This window comes from Sceloporus undulatus, chromosome 1 (assembly GCF_019175285.1).
Source record: "Sceloporus undulatus isolate JIND9_A2432 ecotype Alabama chromosome 1, SceUnd_v1.1, whole genome shotgun sequence".
NCBI classification, from domain to species: Eukaryota; Metazoa; Chordata; class Lepidosauria; order Squamata; family Phrynosomatidae; genus Sceloporus; species Sceloporus undulatus.
The window spans coordinates 341,780,517-341,801,581 of record NC_056522.1 but is presented as its reverse complement, the minus strand read 5'-3'; the positions used below and the strand labels follow the sequence as shown (position 1 = coordinate 341,801,581).

At 41.3% G+C, this 21,065-nt stretch overlaps 2 protein-coding genes across 4 annotated transcripts in view; one reads left to right on the top strand and one right to left on the bottom strand.

The window, feature by feature from the left end:
* Positions 1–1,409: 1,409 nt before the first annotated feature.
* On the bottom strand, positions 1,410–7,893 carry SAMD15 (sterile alpha motif domain containing 15). Of its 3 annotated transcripts, none has more exons than XM_042468038.1 (3): positions 7,550–7,893; positions 6,581–6,679; positions 1,410–3,609 (listed from the first exon to the last, which is right to left on the bottom strand). In XM_042468038.1, the coding sequence occupies exons 1-3, from the start codon at positions 7,826–7,828 to the stop codon at positions 3,334–3,336; spliced, it is 654 nt and encodes a 217-aa protein (XP_042323972.1). In that variant the 5' UTR covers positions 7,829–7,893; the 3' UTR covers positions 1,410–3,333. The 3 variants fall into 3 exon arrangements, with proteins under 3 accessions (XP_042323972.1, XP_042323956.1, XP_042323964.1); XM_042468022.1 differs by having other exon boundaries at positions 6,581–6,682; positions 7,421–7,891; XM_042468030.1 differs by having other exon boundaries at positions 7,421–7,872.
* TMED8 (transmembrane p24 trafficking protein family member 8) overlaps positions 7,893–21,065 on the top strand; it is a 28,420-nt gene continuing 15,247 nt past the window's right edge. Inside the window, exons 1-2 of the mRNA XM_042468008.1 lie at positions 7,893–8,119; positions 18,939–19,017. Of these exons, the coding sequence (XP_042323942.1) occupies positions 8,002–8,119; positions 18,939–19,017 (197 nt within the window). The 5' untranslated portion in view covers positions 7,893–8,001. The remainder of the gene's footprint in view (positions 8,120–18,938; positions 19,018–21,065) is intronic.

Here is a 21,065-nt window from a genome sequence, read left to right as displayed (position 1 = left end):
TGACCAATTGGGAAAGGCCCATGGTTGTCATGGATTCCATAAACTCCCGAGCCGCACCTGTTAGGCTGGTCTCGAGTGGGATGTTGAAGTCGCCCAAGACTAAAAGTCTGAGTGACTCCAACAGCAACTCTGAGACCTGTTGTGTCAGCTCAGTTAGACAATGGGGTGGACAGTATACCAACAGAATCCCTATACTGTCCCTGGTCTTCAGGCGTGGGTACATACATTTGAGGCGGTCAGTCTTCCGGACAGGTATCCTGGTCAGGATGAGATTGTCTCTATGAACCAGAACCACTCCGCCCCCTCGCCCACTTTCCCTGACCTGCTCAACAACAGGATACCCAGCTGGGAGAGCTTGATTCCAAGTGATGGCACTATCTTCTCCGAGACAGGTTTCTGTGAAACAAGCCAGGTTGGCATTCTCATCCGTTATGAGATCATGGATAATAAGGGTCTTATTCTTAACCAACTTGGCATTACAGAGGAGCAAGGTAATGTTTTGTGGCATGGATGATAAGCTCCCTATCCTACCTTGGGTAACAGAGTGAACTGAAGGCGGGATCGCTTTCAAACATCGATCCCGTCTTCTTTTGTAACAAAATTTCACTCTGCTATCGCCATATTTTCCTTTGCCCCATACAACCTCAATTGCGCTCCTGTTCCTGCCTCGGCCACCTCATTCCCGTTATATTCCATCTGACTTTCCAAGTTGCCAACCCAGATGTCCCAAAAACTACAATGCATTAGCTAGGACTGGCAACTTTGTTATTTTAGTCCAACTATAAACTCTGCCCACATCCTCTCTTCAGCCCGGTGGAATAGGGAAGAAAGAAGGGCCAGCACTCGGCTCCCAGCGTTTGGTGCTGGTAAAAGGCTTGGAGAACGGTTTAAATGTCCTGCTCTAGACACGACCCCTCACCACATAGCCTCCATCCGTTGCCCTTCAGCCCGATGGAATGGGGAGGAGGGATGGGCCAGTCACACATGGAAAAGTACCACCATTATAAAAATGGAGGCTTCTTCTGAGCTGTTACTATGAAGTTGGAATCAATTATTTACTTGATGAAACTAACTATTTCAAACAAATTCGGATACAGAAACATAAAAAGTGCTGAAAAATGAGACATTACTCCTTTTCATTTCAATTTTCAGATAGGTATATAATAAATTTCTATCAAGTTTTTGTCAAAACAACTTATATAATTTATTCAGGCTTTTTGTGAAGTATGGCATTGTAATCCCAAAATGCCAGGGTCCCAGAGGTCACCTACAACAAATTTTTACTATTTAATAATATTTAATAGGGGGAATTTTATTAGTTCAAGTGAAGCTGCTGAGAGGGCTTTGGGCAACTAAAGGCAGAGATGAAACCTGTATATACCAGTTCCAAGAAAGAGAACTCCAGAATACAAGATCCAAATATAATTTTATTTAAAGGAAATAACTTTCACACAAACATGCACATACAAGAACTAGCAATATAAAAGGGGGTAGAAGTGTTTTTTGGGGACTACAAAGGTTGATACTGTACCTGATTCCAGAAGCAGAAGTTCCAGTTGGTGTGTTCTGTAAAGTGAAATGGCTCAGGAATCAGGCAAGATACTTTAGAGAAAGCTTTCCCAGCCAAAAGGCTGAGAAGCGATGATACAGAGTGTCTATTTGACCTCAAAACAAGAACAAATTGGTAGTGGCTGAGCAGGTTTACCTAAAGGCCAAAATGTATCATGGGACAATTATAGGATTAAGGTGAAGTTCCCAAGAGCAAAGAACAGAACTGGAAGTCTGTAAATAGCAGCGATGTAGATTCAAGTCAACTGAGTTGGATTTAAATCAAACTCAATTCACTTCAATGAGCTGACTTGATTCGACAAAAATGACACACTGACTCAACTTGACTTGAACCTTTTACATTAATAGTGACTGACTTGCTGGTGCCATTCACTGCAAGCAGCAGGTAAGATTCATCCCCAAAGTGCAGGGCACGTTTCTCAGAAGGGAACAGCAAATGTGTTAAGCAATGGACTTGAGGCAGAAGGATCCTTTTGTTTGTTTGTATTCTGCTGCACATAGCATCTGTTTATCCAGAAATTATCTATTATGAAATATTTTATATTGTAACAAAAATGGCTGCTCTCTTCCTTGTTGAATACTTAATAGTTTTTGATATAATATTTGGCATGGATCGAACACTTCACATATGGAACCTTAATAATCCTTAGAATATCCCTGTTTTATTTTGGCAATGCTATAGATAAAGTGGCTTGCCTAACACTACTCAGAGAATTCATGGATGATGTGAAATTCAAATCTGAGTTTTCATGGCATACTATCTTAGACATCAGCATACTTTGTTAGCCACTCTTTGAGCCTTTATATGGGGGCAACAAGGAGATATTAGGGTGAACTCCAATAAGGATGATCTCTTCTGTAGATATGATCTTATTCTGCACTGACAGAGTAAATGCATGATTGTTCTGTCTGTTGTTTTAGGACTGTAATAGTCATTTAACAACAACAAAAACGTGTCTCTGTTTCATCTATTTTCATTGCAATTGCTTCTTAAAGTCAGGGGATTATGTCCAAAGGTAAGTCAGCAGAAATGAATTGGTGTCTGAGTAGCTGAACAACCATTAGTATTATTGAAACAAAAAGAATGAATAACATCTACCTCAAGTGGAGAAAATCTCTAACTGCCAAGCCAATTTTGGCCAGCAGTGGCTGCAGCTCCAGTCTGCTCTCTCCCCTAGCCCTACCCCCTAGAATCTAGCAGGGACAGGAATACCAGGTATTATTTGTAATCATTTGTTGATGATAACAGTGAAGTCTCCATTAATATGCCCTCCCTACCACAATACTGAATAATGCGCAAATCCTAATATATGCTCAATCAGCAGATACATCATCCAGGTGCAGATGCTTTGAACGTCTTGTACTGGGGAAGACTCAAGAGCAGCAAAGCCAAATCCCTGGCTAGAGTGCCAATTAGCATTTTGGCCAGTGGGCCAATGACCTGGGATGCAACCACACATCTAACACCATCAACCCATTTCCAGGTGGCCCTCCATCACTGATCTAACCTAATAAACCATAATGACTCATAAAACGTCTTGCAAAAATAGAATCAAATTAAGGTTCAATCTTGGGGGAAAGAGTAGATATAAAGATAAAACAAAGATAAAAAACAAGCTTCCACAAATGGTAGAACATCTTATCTATTTGAAAGACATCACTAGATAATAATGACTCTTGTTCCACTGACTGTGCAGCGAGAGGGAACCATATGAAATTTAAAGGGCAAGATCTGGCACACTTGTGAAAACAATGTAAATCTTTTTATTTGTAGAGAAAAGAACTAGATGCCCACGGACTTTCATGCTCTGAGCCTTCATACTGTGATGCTGAAGGCTGCGGAGTTGGAAACTTTGGCTCATAATCACGTAACCCTGCATCTTGAATAAACTGAGGATAGGTAAGGGCATCACTTCGTGTTCCAGTTCGAGATTTTTGCTCTAGAAACAAACCCATATTATCTCTTGGTGGGAGAGCGATGCTTCTGACAAAAAGGGGCTCCTCTATTTTCAGCAATTCTCGCACATGCCTTGAAATCTCCTGAAAACCAAAAAGAAGCTTAACACAATCTCTTTGAAAGCTTGTATCATGCATTTTGTGCATTTTGTGCATCACTGTTTTGTGAATTTTGGAAGTTATTGCACTTAGCTATATAGCCAACACAGCTACCCCTGAATACAGTGTTTATTAGAAATGTTAAGTGGGACAGACATCAGACACAGGACTGGAAATCTCTTCTTCAGAGGAAGAAACTGAGGAAATGCTAGACTAGGTCTCAGCAACAGTCACCCTCAGATGGGGGCCCTGAGGAACATGCCTTTTCCTTGGAGATTATAAGAACCACTTAGCTGAAGTAGGAATTGGTACCAGAAGATACAGGAATAGGCAGTCTCCCATTATCAAAGTACCAAGACACCATATTTGTCAGGAGTAAAGGGGCTCTTCTAGGGTAGAAATCTGCTAGTTTGGGGTGACTATCTGGAGGACCAGGGCAATTAAACCTTCCTTTCTGGCATCTCCACTGCTTGAAATACACAGGTCTTTCCTTTGTGGAACCCAGTTGCTGATGAATTTGCCTGTTGCTTACTCCTAGCTTCTAGATCTCCATTCCTGAACTGGCTCCTATTCCATGTTTACCCTCATCACCTCAACTACTCTCTTGCATCTGCCTCTGGATTACACATGCAACTGAATTGCTGTTCCAAGTTAGACTTTGACTGTATCCTGGTTTACCCAACCAGGGCAGTCTGCAACCTTTAGGATGAAGAACACTTCAAGTGAAGACTCCTTCAGTTTCTGACTACACAGTTTTCATCCTTTTACTGAGGAATGGGTGACTGTGGTCTTCCAGATGTTTCTGTTCTGTATGCCATAACCATTAGCCAATTGTGAGGGATTATGGAAGTACAAAAAGCATCTAGAGACCACAGCTACATATCTGTCTTATCCCATGATGAAACAGCAGAGGGACTATATTCCAGTGGAAGAATGCATGCTTTGCACTCAGGTGTTCCCAGGTTGATATTGCTGCACAAATCGGATACTGTTGCATCTAGTTAGGCCCTTAGACTTTTAGGTTACAAGAGTGTTGTTTTTTCTCACAACAGCCCAACACAGATACTGTAAGAAATGTATTTGGAAAAGGAGTAACTAGGAAGGATCTCTGTACCATCATAGGTCAGGTGTCCATGATGGCATATGGACTATCTTTTTTTAAAGCATAAATGATGATGGTTTGAGCCTCATTTATGTCATTATGAACTGTCTACTTTTGAAAAAAATATTTCCCCCATTGCTTTTGCTTCTCTACCTATATAGTTGCAAAAAAGCTGCTATTCCCTTTTGTTTTATAGGTTGAGTGCCCCTTTTCCCAGAAATCCAAAATATTCCAAAATCTGAAACTGTCTACATAAGTGGCTGAGATAGTGACACCTTTGATTTCTGACGGTTCAGTGTATACAAATTTTCCTTCATGTACAAAATTCTTTAAAATATTATGTATAGAATTATCTTCAGGCTACGTGTATAAGGAATATGTGAAACAAAAATGAATTTCATGTTTAGACATGGATCCCATCTCCAAGACATGTCACTATATAGTATATGCAAATATTCCAAAATTTGAAAAAAATCCCAAATCGTAAAAACTTCTGATCCTAAGCATTTTGGATAAAGGAGACTCAACCTGTAATTCATTACTGTTCCTAGTATTCACTTTTAGTTGCTTGTGTTTTAAAGAGAAACATGAATGGACACTTAATATAAAGTTTTTCAATACTTTAAAAAGAAGAACTTCATAGCAAATTTCTTCAAAAATGCAATGTAAAGAACTTGAGGGGGAATAAATCAGGTCTCCAGGCAGAGACCTTCATGCGCTTTGCAGCGTTTTGAGTCTTGTCTTCAGCCCTGTTTGTGGCACTTCTCCTTTCTGTCAAGCTCTTGTCAGTTATAAGTTTAATAAGGACTTCAAGTTAGTATTTAAGAACTTTATTTAAACTTTTATATAAAAATTTACCCAAATTTACAAACACTTGAATAAATATAATGGAAAATATTGACTGTGACATCTCAAACTATATGTAACAGTGCTGGGTTCCTCTTCCCCATGACACCTAACTGCCCCAAACCCATATTTATGGCTGAACCCTGGCCCAAAATGGGGCTGGAGGTGAGGTGGCATCACTTCCATTGCATTGGGAAACAGTAATGAGCCCTTTGGAAATGTAATGGAGCAAAGATTATTCCCTGTGTAATTGCCCACCCCTTCATCATTCATCTACATTGTGGAAGCAGAATAGTAACACTAGATCTATATATCAAACTATGTTGTCTGTTACCATCCTGCAATCATTACCCACAATACAACTGAAAAGTGAATGACAGTGCCATGTATAGCTGATATAGTACAAATAACCAGAAGCATCACAACGAATATGCCAGCAGATACTATTTCACGAAACCAGAATGGTGTGGTAAGGCACATTGGCTGAAATGATAGCAAGTGTTTACATCACTGTCAATTGCCTTATGATCAGACAGAGGTGAATTGTGATGTTGTTCGACAATTGTATTTCTAGGAGGAGAGCAGAGATGTAGCTATGTCCCTGGGACCATTGCACCAATAGAGCCAACAGCAGAGCTGTTGAGCAACAGTCCCGATGTGCAACATGTCCCAATGCGCAACAGGACACATTGGGCACCAGGATTATCTTCCGTGGTGCTCCTTGTGCACTGCTGCAATTCACTACCATGGCTGAGAATCATCATGTCAGTAACGTAGCTTTGTCATCGTAAATTATGCATCATAGCCTCTGATGCAGGGCTTTAGCTGTGCCAGGACACGCATGCAGGGATTGTGCGACAACCTCATTGAAACTGAGGGGAAAATACCACATGTGAAAGCAAGGAATGCTCTAGGAAAAGGTGACTGACTGAATGGTGTAACACCTGGAGGACAGTGACCAAGGTCTCCTCACTACAAAGAACAGGCAATTAAAACATGTGCTCTCACCTTCATATGTTCAAAGTCTGTTATCCCAATCTGTGGCAGGTTTGAACAGTTCACATGGATGAGTTTGCGTCCAGAAATGAAATTCTCAGTGAAGCACTCCTGCTTAAAACAAAATAGAAATACTACAGTCATAGAATCATAGAGTTGGAAGAGACCGCAAGGGCCCTGCAGTCCCACCCCTTTATTCTGCCATGCAGGAACCCACAGTCAAAGCACCCCGACCAATGGCCCTCCAGCCTCTGCTTAAGGACCTCCAAGGAAGGAGACTCCGCCACTCTCTGAGGAAGGAATGTGTTCCACTGTCGATCAGCCCTTACTCTCAGGAAGTTCCCCTCATGCTGAAGTGGAATCTCTTCTCCTGTAACTGCCATCCATTGCTCTGTATCCTGTTCTCTGGAGCAGCAGAAAACAAGCTTGCTCCCCCCTCCTCAGTATGACATCCCTTCAAATACTTAAAGAGGGCTGTCATATCACCTCTTAACCTTCTCTTGCCCAGAACTGGACACAGTATTCCAGGTGGGGCCTGACCAGAGCAGAATAGAGTGGCCCTATTACTTTCCTTGGTCTAGACACTATACGTCTATTGATGCAGCCTAGAATCGCATTGGCCTTGTTAGCTGCCGCATCACACTGTTGACTCATGTTCAACTCGTGGTCTCCTTGGGCTCCCAGATCCCTTCCACACGGATAAGTCTCTCCTTCAGCCTAGTGCCCCGTATCCCGTACCTGTGCCTTTCCCTCTCCCTCCGAGCGCAGTGCCTGCATCCCTCCCTCCCTCCCTGCGGAGGCCGATGTCTGTGTGGAGGACGAGGGGGAGGAGGCCATGCTCCTGGGCCTTACCTTGTACTGAGGGAAGCCCAGGGCTTCGACCCAGGCGGCCACCTCTTCGGGGCTCCAGGCCAAGTGGGGCGGCCCAGTGGCGGAGGAGGAGGCGGCGGCGGAGGGCTCCAAGGAGGCCCTGAGTCTCACCTCCGAGGCTTCGGATCTGGATTCGGCGGAGAGTCCTCGGTGGAGCTTGGCGCCGCTTCGGCTTCGGGTGGCGGAGCGCTTGGGCCGCCGCGGCCCTTCCCCTTCCCCGCCTTCCTCCTCCTGCTCCTCCTCCTCCTCGTATTCATCATCCTCATCGTCGTAGTCATCGTCGTCGTCCTTGTCGTCGTCGTCGTCCTCCGTCTCCGTCTCTAAAGTGCCGTCCTCCATTTTGAGGCCCCCGTCGCTTTGGCAACGCGTCTTTCCTGCCGCGGTCGCCATGGAGACCGACACTTCCGGTGGGCGCCTCCATCTTATCTTTTCAAGCGGTGGTCGGAGGAAGGAGTTTCACACAGGCTGCTTCGGCTTTTTCCGGACGTTTCCGCCCGCGGCTCGGCTTTTTCCGGACGTTTCCGCCTCTTTTCGGTGGGCTACTCGGGTTCGGCCGCCTTCAGATGTCGGACGCGCTGGCCGCCCGCTTTGAAGAAGCCTCCGAGGCCGGGGGGCTCGGCGATGACGACGGCGGCCGCGGAGGGTCTGAAAAGGACGGGAAGCGCCTTTCGCCTTCCTCAGGTAGGTCTGTTGTGCGGCCCTCATGACCCAGGGCCCTCCTCTGCTCTGGAGACTCCTGCTGCAGGCTGACCAGTCTGAGACCGCTTTAGCTGCCCTGGCTCAATGCTAGGGAATTCTGGGAACTGTAGTTTTGTGAGCTCTGGTGCCACAATGAACTACAATTCCCAGGATTCCCACACAGCACTGAGCCAAGGCACTCAAAGCACTCTCAAACTGGGTTGCTTCTGCAGTGTGTTTTGGACACGACCAAAGTAAAATAAGTGAAAACAATACACATAAAGTAATTTCATATGGAGAAGGGGAGATTGATTGATTGATTGATTGATGTATTTCTACTGTAATTCTATTGATCCTTCTGGAAAGGCAGATATAAATAAAATCTATTATTGTTATTATTTATTTGTTGATATTGTGCGCCTTTGAGTCGTTTGACTTGAGGTGGTTTAATAGAGTAAGATGATAATAATACAAAAATACAGTTATTGAGAATTAATAGTAATAATAATGCATCTGAGGAAGTAGCTCAAGTCTAGGAAAGCTCATGCTGCCAACTTCTCACAGGGGTTACAAAATCTATTTACATATTGATGCTGATAGATTTAGGGAAATGGTATTAAAAGTACAGTATATTCTTTCTTGTCAAGGGGAGTATATATATATGTGTGTGTGTGTGTGTTTACCTTTTGTATACGGTATAAGAATATCAGAATTAGGAATAACAAGATGTTGTCAAATGAAATATTGGCACGAAAATAACATAGATTATAAAATGATATAATATAGTAGTAATAATATATGCTATTTATATATGAAAAGAATAAGAAAGTCAGATCAGAAGCAAAAAACATTCAAGAGTTAAGGGGAAGGAAGTAATTTTAATTTTGTGTAGTGTTTTGTATTGCATTGGTATGCGATGTTTAATGTGTTTGGAATGATTATTGGAATGATGTAAGCCTGAGGGCAGGGAAACGTCTAATTAAAAAGACTGTATGTACAGCGCTGTGTAAATTTACAGCGCTTTATAAATAAAGGTTAATAATAATAATAATATCTGTTTTTATATATAATAATTTTTAAAAGGTTGTTTCTGACTTATGGTGACCAAAACTTATCATGGGGTTGCCAGTGCCATCTTCTGAGGCTGAGAGAGTGTGACTTGTCCAGGGTCAGGTTTCATGGCCCAGCAGGGAATCGAACCCTGGTCCGAACCACTATGCCACATTGGCTCTCTATATGGTTTATTTACAGTTGTATATTACATATAAAGTGGGGTCCTTGGTAACCTCTGGGGTGCGGCTCCAGGACCCTCCATGGATAACAAAATCCATGGATGCTCAAACCCCACTGTATACAGTGGTGAGGAAATCAAAATACTGTAGTCAGAGAATTCCCATACCTAGGATCAAACTTTGATCAGAATTGAGACTGCAGCCAAGAAATCAGAAAAAGACTAGGAACGAGTAGGACATCTATGAAGGAATTAGAAAAGATCCTAAAGGGTAAAGATATATGCATGAGTACTGAAGTTAGAATCGTCCAGGCCATTTTATTCCCCATCATCGCACACAGCTGTGAAAGCTGGACAGTAAAGGAAGCAGACAAAAAGAAAATCAATTCATTTGAGATGTGATGCTGGAAAAGAGTGCTGAGGATACCATGGACAGCAAAAAAGACAAACAGATAGATCTTTGAACAGATCAAGCCTGAACTCTCCTTGGAAGCCAAGATGATCAAATTGAGGCTGTAGTACTTTGGCCACATTATAAGAAGGCATGGCTGACTAGAGAAAATAATGATACTAAGAAAAGTAGAGGTTAGAAGAAAGAGGAGAAGACCGCATGTAAGACGGCTGTACTCATTCGAGGGGTGGGGAACAGGCATAGTTTTGCACGACTTAAGCAGAGTAGTGGAGGACAGGGAATCCTTGAGATGTCTCATGTACAGGGTCACCATGAGTTGGACTCGAGGGCAGCTAACAACAACAAGTACTGTAATATGGTGTCCCTTATGTAAAAAGTCAAAATCAAGATTTGCTTGTTGGAGTTTGAATATATTTTAAATATTTTCAACCATGGATGGTTGGATGCATGGATAAAGAGTCAGTGCATATTGAGGGCTGACTGTACTGTATTTTATTTATGTACTCAACCATGCATAATATGGATATGCCAGAGGAACCCTGAAGAGATAGGCAGTCTCTTTTGTTGGGAGTTTACTAAAACATGACCTGCATCAGGTGTCAAAAATGCTCAGAATAGAGGATATTTTGGAATTCCTCCTGGACAGAAGGTTGAAATGTAGGACATGTCTGGTAAAAGGAGGACATCTGCTCACATTGCCTGCGTGGGGCCTTTCCTTGCCACTGGATTGAAGACAGGCGTAAAGAGGGGAGGTAGGTGGTGCTGACGAAGGTGATCTGGGTGCCTGTGGGTTTGCCACCTTATTCCCCCATTCCTTTCCCCAGAGGTCCTTTGTGCCTTTGCCAGTGACATGGCCAGCAGGAAACTCAACAGATGACTCTGTCCTGGCAGCAGGGATGGTGGGGCCAAGTTGGGGTATGTGTGACATCAAGTGGCTTCCGACCTTTCACAGAGTTGCTGCTCTTCTGTCAAAGAGGGAAAGAAATAGGCTAATGACCTGTAGCACGAAGGTAAGGTCTTTGGGCCAGATAGGTTCTCCCTTGGGGAGCGGGGTGGGTTTATTTATTTGTTTAGAGTCCTCAGCCACAAAAGCTCTCAGAGCAGCTTACAGATCAGTTAATTTGACAGTTCCCTGCCCTCAGGCATGGATTTGTCTGAGTTCTGGAAATGGACGCAGGTGTGGGAGAGCAGCCTGCCTGGGTTGCCCAATAAGTTTTGCTCCTATGGCTGCACTGCAGGTGACCATGCAGATTCGGGCCTTATAGAACAGCTTTCAGAGGATACCTGCTCACTCGGAAATATTTAGGTCTGCAATTCATTGTCATTTGGAGTTGGCCTCCTTCAAAACCTCTATTTAAGTAACTGTTTGTCCTTAGGTTAATGTCTGTTTGTTGTTAACTGCCCTTGAATCAACCGTGACTTGTGGAGACCTTATGGATGAGACATCTCCAAGAGCCCCTGTCCTCCACTGCTCTGCTTCGGTCCTGCAAATTCAGGCCTGTGGCCTCTTTGATTGAGTGTAACCATCTGAGATGCACTCTTCCTCTCTTTCTACTACCATTCCTAGCATTATTGTCTTTTCTAATGAGTTACGCCTTCTCATGATGTGGTCAAAGTATGGTAACCTCAGTTTCAGTATCTTGTCTTCCAGGGAGATTTCAGGCTTGATCTGTTGAAGGACCTATTTGTTTGTTTTTTGGGCTGTCCACAATATCCTCAGCACTCTTCTCCAGCACCATGTCTCAAATGAGTAGATTTTCTTCCTATCCGCTTTCTTCATTGTCCAGCTCTCACACATGTACATGCTAATGGGGAATGTAATGACTTGGATAATTCTGACTTTAGTGCTCAGTTGTACATCTTTACAATTTAGGTTCTTGTCTAGTTCTTTCATGGCTGCCCTTCCCATTCCTAGTCTTCTTATTTCGTGACTGCACTCTCCATTCTGATCAATATTTGATCCATGATATGGGAAATCCTGTCAGTAGCCATTTAGGACTGCAATTCTAAATTCTCTTGGTTCTACCTACTGCCTTCCTCCCCCACATCGACATTGTGCAGGGGCCCAGGGAACCAAGAGAGGACCATGAAAGGCTACAGTCTCCCTCCCACTTTCCTGAAATTGCATAGAGGGAGAGCTGAGAGAGGATGTAGAAGGCTACAGTCTCTCCAGTCCTTCTTTGCTGTACGCATTGCATCTGCAGGGTCTCGTCCAGCAGAGCTGTTCAGGGTGGTTAAAGAGCTAACCACACTGCCTCCTGCCCTGAACTTACTATTGGAACCAACTAAATCCTGCTGTGATGCATTCAACAACTTTTTCGCAGATAAAATCTCTGAGATAAGAACTGATCTGGACGTGAGCATTAAAATAGAAACAGTAAGAGAGGTGTCCAGTGACTCCGTGGACTATGTTAAACTGGATCATTTTGAGTTTGTGAATACTGATGAAGTGGACAAGCTTCTTGGAAGTGTAAGGAGGACAACATACCCCCTTGATCTGTGCCCGTCATGGTTGACCGCCCAGGGAGGTGATGCAGTGAAGACACTATTACTATCTATAATCAGTGCATCCTTTAGGGAGGGTAAATTTTCAGACCAACTAAAACAAGCGGTGGTTAAACCGCTTTTGAAAAAAACCTCCTTAGATCCCCTGGTAAGAAATAATTATAGACTGGTCTCCTTATTACCATTTTTGGGCAAGGTGATCGAGAGGGCAGTTGCCTTCCAACTACAAGTTGTCTTGGAGGCAGCCGATTATCTAGACCCATTTCAAACTGGTTTCGGGGCAGGATACGGAGTTGAGACGGCCATGGTCGCCTTAGTTGATGATCTACATCTGGGTATTGACGGGGGAAGTGTGACCTTGTTGGTGCTCTTGGACATCTCAGCGGCCTTCGATACCATAGACCATGGTATCCTCCTGAATGCCTGAGGGAGTTAGGTATTGGAGGCACTGCACTGCACTGCACTTGGGCAGATTCCAGATGGTGATGCTGGAGGGACAGTTGCTCTTCTAAAAGAGAGCTGACATCTGGCGTCCCCCAGGGCGCCATTCTGTCCCCCATGCTTTTTAACATTTATATGACGCCACTGGGAGAGATCATCCAGAGACACGGGGCACGGTTTTATCAGTACGCTGATGACACCCAAATCTATTTCTCTATGTCTCTGACTGTTGCAGTGACTAAAAATGGCATCTCTCCTCTGGATGCTTGCCTTGAGTCGGTAATGGGCTGGATGAGGGATAACAAACTCAAGTTGAATCCAGAGAAAACGGAGGAACTCGCGATAGGTACTCCTAGTCTGGGGATGGAGATTTCTCAACGAGTCCTGGACGGGGTCACACTTCCCCTAAAGGACGAAGTTCACAGTTTGGGAGTACTCCTGGACTCGTCGCTTCAATTATCATCTCAAGTGGATGCGACAGCCAGGAGTGCTTGGTACCAACTTCGGTTGATATGCCAACTGCGTCCTTTACCTGGACCAAAAGGACCTGGAAGCAGTAGTACTTGTACTGGTAATCTCTCGTCTTGATTTCTGTAACACGCTCTACATGGGGCTACCCTTGTACCAAGTTCAGAAGCTTCAATTGGTTCAAAATGCGGCAGCCATATTGGTCACAGGTTATCTAGGTTTGACCATATAAACACCTGTCCTAAAATCTCATCACTGGTTGCCGATCAGCTTCCGGGCGCAATACAAGGTGTTGGTTGTCACCTTTAAAGACCTACATGGCTTGGGCCTGAGTTACTTGCGGGAATGCCTCTCCCTACACAATCTGCCCCCGCACTCAGAATAACTGGGAAGAACATGTTAGAACACATCCCAACTAAGCTCACATTTACTTCTCAGAGAGCTTTCACAGCAGTCACCCCAAAATTTTGGAACGATCTCCCAGAAGAGATCCACCTTATTACCTTCTTATTACCTCAAGAGGGCACTTAAATGGATCTCTTCCGGCGAGCTTATCCACCTGACCTTTTGTAATATCACCTTTATACCATTCGAGAAATCATTGCATCACCACTCGACAAGGATTTAGCTTTTAGATTAATTGTACTATTTTATTGACGTATTTTAAATGTATTTTATACTGATGTATGTGTTTTTAACTGATTGTAATCCTGCCTTGATCCATCTGAGGGAGATGGGAAAATACAAATAAACTATATTATTATTATTATTATTATTATTATTATTTGGGGTCTGCTGGAAGCGTTGATGAAATAAATTAAATTATTTGTTCTTCTGTGTGGAAATGAATAATTTAACACAGCCCATCCCTACTATTATCTTTGCTACTTATGATGTAAATGGATGTGTAACAGTGTTAATTTAGCAGGAAAAATTACAAAGTGCAGAAAACAATAAACTGCTATCCCATACTGTGGTAAATTTCTATCTTTATATGCTTCTTCCCAAGCAAAATGGTTTACATTTTGCTTAAGCTACAGGTAGCTATGAATAGAAATAGTAGCACACCTTCACTAATCTATCAATCTGTAAGTGTAATTCTATACAAGAATGTGCCTTCAGTGGTTGTAGATCATGCATTTTCCTAGAAGTATATACTGTATTACTTACATAAGTGGCTTACTGCAAGGTTCACTTAATTGTCATCATGCTTCTGTATTGATCTGTTAAATCTGTTGCACAGGGAAATCCATAAATCTGAATTAAGCCTGGGAGATGATCATCAGTGAGTGGTGTTTGTTGCAAGGTAGAGTAGCAGCATTTACAAATCATTGAAGAATCCTTGTTATGTCCAGAAAAACGGTTTTCTGTATTGAGGTAGATGATGGATTTTGTTTTGTGACCCAAAGACTGTCTCCCATCAGTTAAAAAAACTTGTTCTTCTAAATAAGCAGAGGTAAAATCAAAGAGCATGACATCAGTTTCCATTATAGTGTCATAATCAACCCTGGTAGATATCAAGATTTAACAGAATGCTCTTACAAAGTAGATAGTAATAAACAAGCTTAGTGTTCTGTGATGAGAAGTAAAACTTTTAAATAGGTGTAGGGACCAAATTGTAATATTGTATAAGCTGTTTGCAGTATACAGTATCTTGATGTTGTATTTATCGCTCAAGAAATAATGTTCGTGGCTTCTTTGTCAGATCAGATTTTGTATGCTATAATACTGTTTGATGAAGTTGTTTGTCAAGAGCTGGCCTCTAATAACATCCCTTGAGATATTACCATTAGGTACTGCCTTGTTTTATGTTCCCTAGCATATCAGCTGTTCTGTTGTGTAATTAGACTGTTTCACCTTGGTGTAATTGTTGCATCATGCAACAGAGAATAGTAAGGTAGCTGTAAAATCTTTTGCTTTCTTGTTCTGTGGATGAGTTGTTGCTTTATTTACAGTGGAACAGCATTACTTAGATTTAAGTGACGTTAACAGTTGGATGCTTGTTACATTGCAGTTACAGGGCATAGAGAGTTACTGTCTACTTTCCAGTCTTAACACCTGATTTTCTAGTGAGTAGACAGTAGAGGCTGCTTCAATTTCCTCACTTGTACTGCTGTAAATACCTTTCTTTAACAACTAGTGTAATGGTGTGAATAAAGAGCAGAACTATGAACCAGGATGTCCCCAGTTCAAGTGTAGTCTCTGTTGGATGGAGACATTTTGCTGCCTGGGAAAGAACAATAAATATCTCTTCACCTATCTGTAATACCCAAAAGTGAACAAATTGTTTTGGCAGCTGAGGCAAAAAAATCCTTGAAGTATCTCTCCCTAGGAGAAATCCAATAATAAATAACAGTTTCCTACCATTACCTATTACACAAGCTACTGCCTCACACACTGCTGTGAATTTACCAGGTCAGCTTCAGGAAATCATAATCTCAGTCCCTCATCTGCAGTTTGAAATTAATTACTGGTTTGTCTTGCCAGATTCTTTATAAACATTACAAAACAATACAAATTTGAAAACTCCAATTAATATAATTTTTAAAAACTTCAGCTTCCTGAAACAGTGTAAGTGCCCATTAGTATTTCTGGAAAAAGTGATATTTAATGATGCTTAGCTCTCTTATTCCTCTGTCAGGATGTGAAAAGTATTGAGTAAGAACCATTAAAACAGAAAGCATCCATTGTAGCATTAATTTTAGCAGTGGCTGGGAAACAACCTAGTAAGTATCCTGTAAGAAGGTGGAGGATTAGCTCTCATTTGCTTTGCAGATATGTAATATAATATGCTTTTTTTCCCGCTTAAAAAAAATCTCACTAGATAATTTTTGTGATTGTAGGAGGAAGTCTCTCTCTCTCCACCCTCACATCAGTTGGTAAGAACAGTTTTTGCTAAGACTCTCTGTTTTAATGGCTCTTACTCAATACTCTTCACGTTCTGACAGAAGAATAGTTGAGTTCAGTATATACTCATGTATAAGTCCAGAAATTTTAGTTAAAAAAAATGACCCAGAAAGCCTTGGTCAACCTATCCATGGGTCATTGTAAATACTGTACTTTGACTCTGATCAAAAAAGAACCTTCCCCTTCTCTGAGTAGAGTGACAAAAGGTGAGAGCTTTGACCATCCGTGGGAAGCTAAAGGAAGCACCAACCCCATCGACTTTCTGCCGTGGTGCCTCTTCTGGCCTTTTTGAAATCCTGCCGGGGGGGGTGGTGGTTACTGGTAGCACCAGCATCTCTTTGCTGTTTCCCCTCAAAGAAGTGCCAAGAGAGTAGATAGGTACTGTATATACTCATATATAAGTTTAGAAATGTAGGTTAAAACAATCTAAAAAACCTGAGTTGTCTTATCCACAGGTCAATGTAAGTACTGTACTGTATTTAACGCATGCACACAAACACACACACACATATAGTGAAAGGCAAGAGTTCCAGCCTTTACTGTGTGCACAAATAGTTATGCCTGCTGGAATTTTGTAAGTTCTTTGGCATTGTTTTCCATTACTTCATCTTTTACATCCTTTATTACACATGCCTACGTTTTAAACTCGACTTATCCCTGGGTCATATCAAAATCCATAATTTTGGCCCCAAAACTTGCCTAATAATAATAATAATAATAATAATAATAATAATAATAATAATAATAATAATAATAATTTATTTATATCCTGCCCAATCACAGGGAATCCGGGTGACTTATATATGAGGTTGACTTATAGTTGATTATTTATGAGTAGTTTTTGTGGGTTTTTCAGACTATGAGACTGTGTTCTAACAGAGTTTATTCCTGACATTTCACCAGCAGCTGTGGTTGGCATCTTCTCCTAGAACATGACCTCATAGCCCAAAAAACACACACAAAAATTATGGATGTTGGCTGTGAAAGTCTTTGACTTCACAGAGTAGATAGGGTCTTCTTTTAGGCTCTCCCAGGTTCTCGCCTTTTGCCAGTCAGCTCAGAGAAGGGGTGATCCAGGCATGGCAGGGGTTTGCAGGGGACCTGCGCAGGTCTTTCTCCACCCCTGCCATGCCTGGATCGGGTGATCCAAGCATGACAGGGGAGGTAGAAGGACTTGTGAATAATCAAATTTGTGAATCCCAAGATCACAAATTAGGAGGGATGATTGTATTCCAATCAAATTAGTTTCAGGTAAAGCCATGAATGTAATTGAACAACACTTTAACCAAAATATGGATTTTATTTGTTTTTCCTAATCAAATATTTAATATTATCTACTTTTGGCTATTGAAAAATATGTTTTCTTTGCTAAATATGAGCCTGATGTCCTTAATAAGATTGTTTTTAGGACAGCAACATTTTGAATTAGGAAGTTTTACATTGCCTTAAAATCAGTCTGATTTATCTTATACAGTTTATACAGGGTCAGCCCTGGGAGACCTCAAATGAATACCAGGTGCTGTAGGCTATGGGGTGAAGCAGATGGCCCTGCAGGAATTGGGCCGGGACACCAGGGACCACATGGCTTGCTCCCAAAGTGGGTCACCATTACAATCTCAAAACGCATCAGCCAGGAGTCTTTTTAATCTGGCTTTTAGATCCCGAGTGCGGCTGTGGTGTGGCTTCCAGCCACTTTGGGGGCATGCATCATGTAAATACCATGCCCCCCAAATGGCCAGAAGCCACCTTGTTTGGCCCATGTGTTTTGGGCCTATGTTTCGGAGGTAGGAACTAACAAAACCACTTCTGACTATTTCTTGCCTAAGAAAACCGTATGAAATTTATGAGGTTGCCATACGTCAACAGGTGATTTGATGGCACATTTACAAATACATATGTCTTTAAGATTATGCAGTGCTAGATTTTTTTTAAGTGCACATCATAGGGTCCTGCTTGTAAAGCAAATAGATTTTAAGTAACTAAATGGTTTATGTTAAGATATTGCTACTAACAGGGCCCAAGGCCTGTCTTACAAGCACACATTATGTTGTGGTTTGATTCCACCTTAATAATCTATATGCTGCATTAGCTGTGGGCTACTTTTGGTGTCTTCTTCCAATCCCTTGGCCATGTTACCTAGCTTTAAATGATATGCTTTAGTCATGGCTAGGACTTCTTTTTTTAAAGCAGGATTACTATTTTGGAAAAGAAGCCTAATGTATTCATGTACTAACAATATATTAGCTTTTCTCATACTGTACTTTTCCTGGAAGAACTTACTAGGTTGAATATCCCTTATCCATAATGTTTGGGACTAGAAGTGTTTTGTATTTCAGATAGCCTGGAGATGGGACCTAAGTCTAAACAAGAAGTTCATTTATGTTTCATATATATCTTACAGACATAGCGTGGGCATGGAGGTAATTTTATATAATATTTTAAATAACTTTGTGCATGAAACAACGTTTGTGTTCAGTGGGTCCTTGGTATCTGCTCTATAGTAAAATTTATTTTAAAAAATAGCAAAATGAAGGTTGCTATTTGAATATTTTTTTTTTGAGGGGGGGATATTTTCAAGCCATAGATGGTGGAATCTGTGGATACAGAATCCATGGATAAGGAGAACCAACTGTGTACATTGAAATATCAAAAAGCTAAGGTGTAACTATATCAGATACTCATGAAAAAAGCCTTGGATTTTGGAACTTTTGGGATTTCAGATGTGGATACTCAACTTGTAATATCTCTGAATTTTACTGAGACCGAGTATAACATTGAAAAACAGCTAGACTACAGGACTAAATGGTAGTACAAGTACTGTAAAATGAAAGATTATTTCTATTTTCATTCTTTTATAGAGAATGAAGATATAACTCAACGGCCAGAACCAACATCACAGACAGCAATCACTTCAGGAAATGATGCCTTGCCATGCAGGTAGGAATTATGCATTTGTGATAGAAATCTGTATTACCTGGTGTTTAAGAGAAAGGAAAGGAAAGGAAAGAAGCTCTTTCTCTCCCATACTTTTCTGTGATGGATGGATGCAGAAATCAGATTTTACCTCTCAAGATAAAATAGAAAACTGAACTTCTGTAAAATGCTTCATTTTGGAGTTTTGTTGGATAATATGGTAAATTTATAAAATAGGTGAAGGTGACCTGTTTGGATTAAGAAGCAAATTTACATTATTGACACACTAGTTTTTAAATTCTGTATTAGGAATGCTGCATTTAAAATCCATGCTCTTTGTAGTATATGTAAGTGGCACCGTGATCAATGATTCCATTGGTTATGCATTGTTCAGACAGAGAACTGTAAGTGCTTATAATTATCAAGTTCTAAAGAGCACCATGTTTTCTAAAAAGGAGAAGAATTAAATGGACCAGTACTTGTTAATTTCATTGTGGGAACACACCATCATCACCATCATCATCATCATCATCATCATCATCATCATCATCATCATCATAATCATCATCATCATTTTAAAGCAGTCTGAAATAATCCTGTCATATGAAACTGTAGCACAAAGAAGACTGAAATCCCTGTGACCTCTGTAATTACATCTCCAGCTAGGGATGCTGTGCAGTGGTCCAACAGATGCCAAATAGCCTTCTGTTTTAATTTCTTGGTTAGCATGAACTTAGGGTAACACAGCTAAGGTTATTCGCAGTTAAAGATCTAAATATTAAATGTCTGTCATTCTTCAAATTTTTGCCTTTGGTTTTGTCTTTGACTTCATCATTTGTTCTTACCTTTAGAGCAATTCTTACTACAAATTCTCAAAGACTTTGCATTGAACTAATGCTGCATAAACACTGCAGAAATAATCCAGTTTGATACCACTTTAACTGCCATGGCTCAATGTTATGGAATGCTGGTAACTGTAGTTTGTTGTGGCAACAGAGCTCTCTGACAGAGAAGGCAAAATGTCTCCCAAACTTCAATTCTCAAAATTCAACTTACTTCCTAGGGAGGGTTGTCAGACTTGCTTGCTGTTGACTCTGGTTAAGATTTCCTTCCTGCCAAAAAAGATTTGCACTGGCAGTGTTTCCATTTTTTCATGTCTTTCAGTGATGACTGTCTTGATTTTGTGTTTTGCTTTAATTTTTTTTAACCCTTGAAGTTTTTAAATATTTTAACCCTTGAGGGTTACTTTATGTATAAGACAAAACAATCTATCTTGAACTAAAGAAAAAGGTTATGCAATTCCACAGAAGGCTCTTTTTTCTCTCTCTATAAAATGGCAAGAAATGTTAGTACCAGTGTTCCTGGAAATTCTGCAGTCCAGCCTGGAATATAGGTCTTGGTACATGTGGAAAAAAATTAAATTGTACTGACTGGCATTATGACATATCCTAAAGAGGCCAGTAAAAGCTGGGTACAGTACTTATTTCTACAGACAGTAAGAGTACACAGAAGTGTGGCATTAGAATGGTGAAGGCATCTTCAATAAGGTCCTGATATAAAGCAGCTATAGTGTAAGAACTGATGGATGTTGTCATAGTAAGGAAGCACTTAGTTATCAGTGCAACTATTTGATGTATGTGAGCATCTAGAATACTGCTGATTTAGGGCTTGCTACTATCCTAATTAATTTCACTTTGGTTTTTTATGTTTTTTTCGGGCTATGTAGCCATGTTCTAGAAGAGTTTATTCCTGACGTTTCGCCAGCATCTGTGGCTGGCATCTTCAGAGAATTCGTGCCCCCCCTTCAGCCTATGCCCCCTCTTTGACTGTCTAGTTTGTATATGTTTTACTTATTTCCATAAGAGGTTTCACACTTTCTCTTTGCCACCTCTACCACTTGTGTATGGCAGCTCCATTCCTTCTAAATGTGCTCCCGCAATAGCACTTTTGTATGCACAATTAGGGTTAGGGTTAGAGTCAGGATAGAGCGTCCCTTTAGAGATGCTCTGGCTGAACTGCATTTAGATATACAAGCAAAGGTGCGCATTTTCTGGGAAGAAGCAGAAGAAATC

Bases quoted from the DNA above. Each gene is read 5' to 3' on its own strand.
- SAMD15 (XM_042468022.1), bottom strand. From the start codon at position 7,828: ATGGCGACCGCGGCAGGAAAGACGCGTTGCCAAAGCGACGGGGGCCTC. The intron at 6,683-7,420 runs GTAAGGCCCAGG...TTTTGTTTTAAG, and splicing joins TGGGCTTCCCTCAGTACAAG to CAGGAGTGCTTCACTGAGAA. The intron at 3,610-6,580 runs GTGAGAGCACAT...TTTGGTTTTCAG, and splicing joins CAGACTTTGAACATATGAAG to GAGATTTCAAGGCATGTGCG.